Genomic DNA, 7959 nt, shown 5'->3' with positions numbered 1-7959 from the left:
CCCCCCCCACATACACGCACACCCCCACATACATGCACACATAGGCCCCGCGGTTCATCGCTCTAACTTCAGCCTCAGTCTCCCCAATTACGAGACAGTTCTCATGCCTTTCATCCCTCAGAGGCACCAGGAGGGTCGGTGACTGAATCAGTTAGGGTGGACTCACCATTCTTCCGTCAGGAACGAAAGGAAGTTGACATATGTTTATGTGGTTCTGGTTTCACTGACTTTCAAAAAGCCTCTCTGTGCCAAAGGATTATAAAATGAATGTAAAATTATTCATTCCCAGTATTCCACAGCCTACTCAAACGGAGCAACACTGCCCTACCACTGATGTTGTTAAACTTATTGAGGAAATTCGCATTAAAATGTTGACAACTCTAAAGGGACTCTGTAATTAAGAATAGCTGATGAATCTCCAGGTGGCTGTTACATAACTCTATCATGAGGACCAAATATAACTTACCAGACCCTAATGATCTGAGGTTCAGAGTTATCATTGTTAAACAAGGCAGCAGTCCTAACTTCAGAAAAAAAGTAGCACTGAAAAGCTTCAGTGTTACAGAGTTGTTGGGACTGTTTTTAAAATTTCCGTGTTCCAAGATATCACAGGAAGTGGCCTCCTTAGCAATTCCTGGGGAAAGCTTAGAGATACCTTTTCAACCCCAGCCACAGACCGGGTTCTAATTACAGCTTTGAGGCAGGGTAAGGTTAAGGGAAGGGGGGGCGCAGGAGAGAGGAAAAAGGCAGAAGCAGAAAAATCAATTCAAGTTACTTTGATGACAGTGACTTAGAGTCTTCTCTGAAAGGCAGACACGAACCTTGACGATGCTGGCCGCCAGGACGGGGGCAGCGGGAAGTCAGATCTCAGAAGAACACACCAAGTTAAGGAAACAGTCCGGGTTTTCTATAGGGGGGAAAGACAAATCTCCCAAGAAAGCCCCCGAAAATGGGAAAGACTGCAGCCTCAGCCCCTCGGGGCAAACCCAGCTCCGGGCGCGGCAGCTGGCTTTGCTGCGGGAAGTGGAGATGAACTGGTACCTGAAGCTCTGTGGCCTGTCCAGCGAGCACACCAGCGCCTGCATCACGGGCATGCCGCACAGGTAAGCCTCCAGCCCTGCCCTGGGGGGGCCCTCTGAGAGACCGCTGGAGAACACTCCCAGACGGACGCTTTGATTCCTGTCCCGTGCTGCCGGGAAGTCCAGTGGCTCTAAGTGCCTCACAGATGAGTGACACTTCAGAAGGTGTAATTATAAAGACCGGGAACTCAGTGAAAATGGCGAAGAACTGCCCCTAGATTGCCATCAGCAAACATTTCTTGCAAGGAGGCAGCAGACATTCAGTAACTGACAGGAAGCAAGAGTGTTGTATTAAGTAAGTGAGAGCAGGAGTTAAAGGTTGTATGAAAGTGCTTGCCTCAAAAACAACAGTGAAAAGATTTTTGCAATCTTTCTGCACTTCCTTTACCTTGAAAACTGGGGACGAGGGAAGGAAGGAAATGTGTTTGTCTGTGCAAAGCTTACAGTTCAGTAGTGCCAGCCTGTGGAGTGAGGGTTCAGAGCTGGCTGTGGAGGTGTAGGGAAGAACTGATTGCCCGCCCAGATGGGGGTCTGAGCCCTGTGTTTGAGTAAGACATGGAACATCAGGAGAACAAGGCACTTCTGAAGAAAGAGATTAATGTAAGACAAATTCTGTAGATAGTTCTCTCTGTTCTTTCCTCAACCTTAGCTTCAAATAATGCCAGGTGGGACTAATATCCCAAATCCCAATGTTGTAAGGTAAAATGTACTGCAGAAAGCATCTAGAGTCCTGAAATGTAAGGATGCTTATTCCCTGTAATTGTTATGTATATGTTATGTTAAGTAATTTTGCAAAGAGAATCATTGTAAAAATATAGTCTAAAATAACTATTTTTTAAAAATGGTAATAAAAATCCATTAGAAATGAAATATGGTTCCAATGAAAAGGTCAACGTATGGAAAACGTCTTTTATAGAGACCATGTGGTAGGGTAGAAATTCTGGAATGTATTTTCCTTATCAATGCATGCCAGTTGGCTCTGAGCTGCCCCTGTTTTTACATTTCTAATTCCAAAAAGACACTGTAGGAAAACTTATTTAGCAGTTGAATTAACAGATGCATATAGACTTAAGACTTACTGGACTTTAAACTTGAAAATATCTGAATTTCCTTCCATTTTCCCTTTTTCAAGGCAGGAACAAAATAGATATTTTCAGATCTAAGCCGCTATTCAAAAATCAGCATTTAGAACAAACTAAACTTCTGGAAATGTTCTGTGAAATACGTTTATGGCTTATGGCCAGAATGATTTGTCTGAAGCTCTTGTATAAGCTGTTCGGTCCACATTTGGGGTCCAAGGAGAAAGGCCCTGAGAGGCTAGTGTCACTCAGAGAAAGCCCCAATAAGCCTGTAAGTGTTGAGGATGTACCTCACATCCATAAATCTTAGGGCCATATGAAAAAGCTTCCGGAAAAAGAGTTAAGTGGCAAAGGAAAGCCTTGGTAATGGTTTTCATCCATAACATATTCCTTTACTTACTTAGACCAGAAACTTCTTTTAAAGGAGTCCAACACAGAACTGTAAAAACTTCTTCATTATCTAACATTGGAACAACATTTTCCAGGTCAGAGTGGAATATAAGTTGTGGTAACCAGGTGTAGCCAGCAACTTTTGGAGAAAAACAAATCTCTCCTCTTTTCTGTTTTACGTAAAAAACAACTGGTTCTATAATCAGAAGAGACTGAATTATACATGATCTGGAGTTAACGGCTTCCATTGTAATCTCTGAGGCAGTTAATCACTGATTGGAAATGACCTTGTGTGTCCCTTGTTCAGCGTGTTGGAGAACAGCGAAGGTCATGTCTACATCATCAGAAATTAAAAATGTCTCCTCCCCTTTTTCATTTTGCAATGTTCTGGTTTTCAGGAAGAAATGAGTATGTGCAGTTGGAATGAATCTCATTGATAACTTGGGTGGATTTACCCCTGAGCTCTGTTTGCACACCTCAGGCATTTCTTCTCATCACCAGCTCCTTTCCGCTTTCCACCCCAATTCTAGACCGACTTACCTCAGCTGAGTTCTTGAGATTATTCGAAAACGAGAATAACTGATGGTGCAAACCCTTCAAATTGCAGTGTTAGCAATGTTGTCATTGTTGTCAGGGGCCGTCGAGCCGGTTCTGACTCATAGTGACCCTACGCATTACAGAAGGAAACGCCGCCTGGTCCTGCGCCATCCTAACAATTGGTGCTGTGTTTGAGCCCGTTGTTGCAGCCACTGTGTCAATCCATCTCGCTGAGGGTCTTTCTCTTTTTCGCTGACCTCAATTAATTCTAGTGTATGATAGGTTTGAGAACTGTTTTATGCTCAGATTCTATGATAACCTGTATTGGAAAGAAAGGACGTTATTAAACGATTGGAAGAAAGCGTTAGAGTGGAGCCCCACAGTCCCGGTGTGTTCAGGAGCTAGAACTGCAGGAAGCAGGGCAGCGAACGCACGTTGGTCTCGTGGTAAGTGGTTCTGACCCCTTTTCTGGGGCTGCATCTATGCAGGACTACACAATGACATGATCGAGTACAATTTGCTTCATACTGATTTACTGGCCTTTGCACAGAGTTGTCTGATCACTCTGTGATGCTGGTGTCTTTACTTGGTATGATGCCTCCTTCTCCTGCAAAGGTGGTGGTGCAGGGCCGCAGTCCTGGAGTTGGCGAAGGACTTCGTTTTCTCCTCTTGGAGTCCTGGTGGTGCAGTGGTTAAGAGCTCGGCTGCTAACCAAAAGGTTGGCAGTTTGAATCCACCAGCTGCTCCTAAGAAACCTTATGGGGCAGTTCTTCTCTGTTCTATAGGGTCACTATAAGTTGGAATCGACAGCAATGGGTTTTGGGTTTTTTCTCCTCTTCCCTCCTGTGTAACTCTGGGCATGACTGAAATTTTTTTTTTTTCATTGCAAAAGTAGCATAAGAACTTTGTGGAAAATTTTGAAAACAGAAAAATATAAAGAGGGAAAGGCAACCACAAGTAATATTTTGGTGTCTCTTTCTCCAGGCTTTTGAACTGCAGTTATACTATATATCCTGTTTTCTGTCCTTTTTCACTTTACATTATATCTCAAAATTTTCTCAAAAATAACTTAAAATTTATGTTTTAAAAAATACATCTCATGCCTATATGATTGCTTACCCATTCTCCTTTTGTTTTTCATCATATTATAAATAATGTTACAATAAACATTTTTTTTTTGCATCAGATTGAAACAACCATATCTGATTTTTTCTAGGCTCCCTTCTAGAACTAGAATTAACTGGTGCACGTATTAGGTATATCTGCACATATACATATACACATACATGTATATATACACACTATACGTATCTATTTATTTATTTGTAATACGTACTGTTCAGTTGCTTTCTGGAAACATTTTCCTCAGTGTACCTTCCCACTGGGAATGCAATATCTACCTCATTGCATCCTTTATACCAAATAGCGTTTATATGGAATCTATGGTGTTGAGTTTTACAGTTCAAAAAAAAAAATCTGTGGGTAATTCCATTATCATTTCCAAGTCTTAATTGCTTTGACTGCAAAAGGGGACCAATAGCATTACAAAGGACTAGAGTTATCAAAACCTGCAGGTTTCCTAGAAATTGTTCACTTGTGCCTGCTCCTAGAGGACCAGATGTGTTTATATGGTCCCCGTGAGTCGGCATTGACTCAACGGCAATGGGTTTGGTTTTGGTTTTTATAGATGTTTTTAGGTAGAGAGGAGGAGTCCAGTGGAAGGAGAATGTGTAGTGCGAATGATGAAGCCAACTCCCCAAGGTGGAAGGAGATGGAGACAAGAGCACTGGCTGTGCTGCCAGCCTTGACAAGGGAAGTGTTGGTGTGGCCTGGCGATGACGAGCAAGTCTCTGGAGTCCTGGGGTCTGCAGGCTGCATCCCAGCGGCACCATCCACCAGCCAGGAGGCTTTGGGGAAGCCCCTGCATGACAGAGGCTGTCGCCTTAGGGATTATGGGCATAGATACTACAGCCGGGCTGCTGGCTTTGAGCCCTGGCTTTGCTACTTCCCAGCTGTGTGACTTTGTCTCTCTGTGCCCTGGTTTTCTCAGCAATAAAAGGTGGGGAATGCTGTATCTATGCCATGGGCGTTGTTGTGGGGATCAAATGACTCATATAAGTAAAGCACATAGAACAGGGCCTGGCACACAATAAGCATGTTATTATATAAAGTCCTCAGCATAGCTTCTGACACATGGTCTGTCCCCTTGTTATTATCATGAGGCTATTATTGGATGTGCCAAAATTGGGGATGCCCCCCCTTTCTGGGAGTCCTCCCTCTGCTCTGGTTCTGTAAACGGGTGTCAGAGTACCCAGCTCATTAGGCTGTTTTGAAAGGGTGGGAAACATCTGATAATGATTAGACACTAAATCAATCTTAGTTCTCCGCTTAGAGCCATCTTCACCCCACCATCCTAGAACATCACGAACAGCATTAGTACAATGGCATTGCGGTTGTTGTTAGGGGACGTTGGGTTGGTTCCGACTCCTAGCGACCCTATGTACATAAGGATTTCACTGGCCATTGTTTTTCAGGAGACTGCCAGGTCCTTCTTCCTAGTCTGTCATAGTGTGGAAGCTCCACTGAAACTTGTCCACCACAGGTGACGCTGCTGGTATTTGAAATACTGGTGGCAGAGCTTCCCGCATCACAGCACCACACAGCCCGCCACAGTACAACAGACTGACAGACGCGTGGCAGAAAATGGTCTTAGGATAGATTATGGAGAGATGGAAGTGAACTATACTGGATTAACCAATATTTTCTTCTTAGAATATACTATGGATCAGATTGTATTGATCAGCTTTTCTTATTAAAGAGAAAGCATTTCCTTTTCTAAAAGTTGATATGCATTTCTTAGAGCAGGTAGGCTTTCCTTAAGGCTATAATTTTTGTAATGTTTATATGAGATGTCGCATAGAAGTATCATTCTAGAGGGATGGAACTTGAGGACTTTTATTTTATTAATAAGCTTTATTTTTCAGAGCAGTTTTAGTGGAAAAGTTGTGTAGAAAGTACAGAGAGTTCCCGAATACCCTTTCTCCCTCCTGCGCTGTTTCTCCTGTTACGAATGTGGTACATTTGTTACGATTCATGAACCAGTATTGATATATTGTTATTAACTAAAGCCCATAGTTTACATAAGGGTGCACTCTTTGTGTTACACAGGCCCACGGGTTTTGACAAATGCATAGTGTCATGTGTCCACCATCACAGTATCCTGCAGAATACTTTCAGTGCCCTGGAAATCCCCTGGGCTCCACTTAATCATCTCTCTCCCCTCTCCTTGAACTCCTGACAACTGCTGGCCTTTTTACTCTCTTTATAGTTAGCCTTTTCCAGAATCTTAAAGTATGTAGCTTTTTCAGACAGGCTTCTTTTCACTTAGCAATATGCATTGAAGTTTTCTCCATGTCTTTTGGTAGCTGGATAGCTCTTTTTTTTTTTTTAATTGCTGAATAATACTCCACTGTATGGATGTACCACAGTTTATCCATTCACCTATTGAAGGACATCTTGGTTACTTCCAATTTCTGGAAATTATGAATAAAGCCGTTATGTGTTCATTCTTGTGCAGGTTTTCATGAGGAGATACATTTTCATCTCATTGGGGTAAATACTTGGGAGTCTGATTGCTGGATCGTGTGGTAACCTGTGTTTAGCTTTATAAGAAACTACCAAACTTTCTTTCAAAGTGGCCATACCATTTTGCATTCCCATCACCAATGAATGAAAATCCATTCACCAGCAATAAATGAAACAGTGAATTTAGACATAGAATTCACAACTGTCACAAAAATTAACTCAAAATGAATCATAAACCTAAATGTAAGATGCAAAACTATTCAAAAAGATAACATTGGAGAAAATCTAGGTGACCTTGGGTTTTGTGATGAATTTTTAGATACATCAAAAGCATGATACCTGGAAAAAAATTGATAAATTGGACTTTATTAAACTTAAAAATGTCTGCTCTGTGAAAGACAGTGTTGAATGAAAAGACAGGCCACAGACTAGCAGAAAATATTTGCAAAACACGTCCGATAAAGAACTTGTATCCAAAATATACAAAGAAGTCTTGAAACTCAACAATAAGAAAACAATCCAATTACAAAATGGGCAAAAGATCTCACCAAAGAAGATACACAGATGGGAAGAAAGCATATGAAAAGATGCTCAATGTCATTAAAAACCAAAATAAAACAAAAAAAACTAGTTGCTGTCAAGCCAATTCCAGCTCATGGTGACTGTTATAGACTGAATTGTGCCCCCCAGAATAAGTGTTGTAAATCCTAACCTCTGTGCCTGTGTTCATAATCCCATTTGAGAATGAGTTTTCTGTTAAATTAATGAGGCAGGATTAGTATAGGGTGTGTCTGGAGTTAATCTCTTACGAGAGGTAAAAAGAGCAGATTAGGCAAGCAGAGGTGAGGGAGGATTGATGCCAAGACACATGGAGATCTCCAAGGAACCAGGAAACAAGCTGAAGAGACAAGGACTTTCCCCCAGAGCTGACAGAGAGAGAAATGATTCCTCTAGAGCTGGTGCCCTGAATTCAGACTTGCAGCCTCCTAAACTGTGAGGAAGTAAATTTCTGTTTGTGATGTTTCTGTTACAGCAGCACTAGATGACCAGGACAGTGACCCCATGTGTTGCAGAGTTAAGACTGCTCCATGGGGTTTTCATGGCTGTGATCTTTCAGAAGTAGATTGCCTAGACATTTTTCTGAGATGCCTCTGGGTGCATTCAAACCATCAATCTTTTGGTTAGTAGTTGAGCACTTAACCATTTGAACACTCAGGGACTCCTCATATGTCATTAAACCAAAAGAAAAAAAAAAAAACATTGTTGTTGAGTTGATTCCAACTCACAGA

General features: G+C 42.0%; 1 protein-coding gene across 1 annotated transcript in view; it reads left to right on the top strand.

The window, feature by feature from the left end:
• The first annotated feature begins 816 nt into the window (after positions 1-816).
• The window catches only part of KCNAB1 (potassium voltage-gated channel subfamily A regulatory beta subunit 1), a 375850-nt gene continuing 368707 nt past the window's right edge, over positions 817-7959 (top strand). Inside the window, 1 exon segment of the mRNA XM_023733842.1 lies at positions 817-1103. Coding sequence (XP_023589610.1) covers positions 829-1103 — 275 coding nt within the window. The 5' untranslated portion in view covers positions 817-828.

Source organism: Trichechus manatus, unplaced genomic scaffold (assembly GCF_000243295.1).
Source record: "Trichechus manatus latirostris isolate Lorelei unplaced genomic scaffold, TriManLat1.0 scaffold00062, whole genome shotgun sequence".
In the NCBI taxonomy this organism is placed as follows: domain Eukaryota; kingdom Metazoa; phylum Chordata; class Mammalia; order Sirenia; family Trichechidae; genus Trichechus; species Trichechus manatus.
Note: the sequence above shows the minus strand (reverse complement) of the source record. Positions and strands in the feature narration are given on the sequence as shown.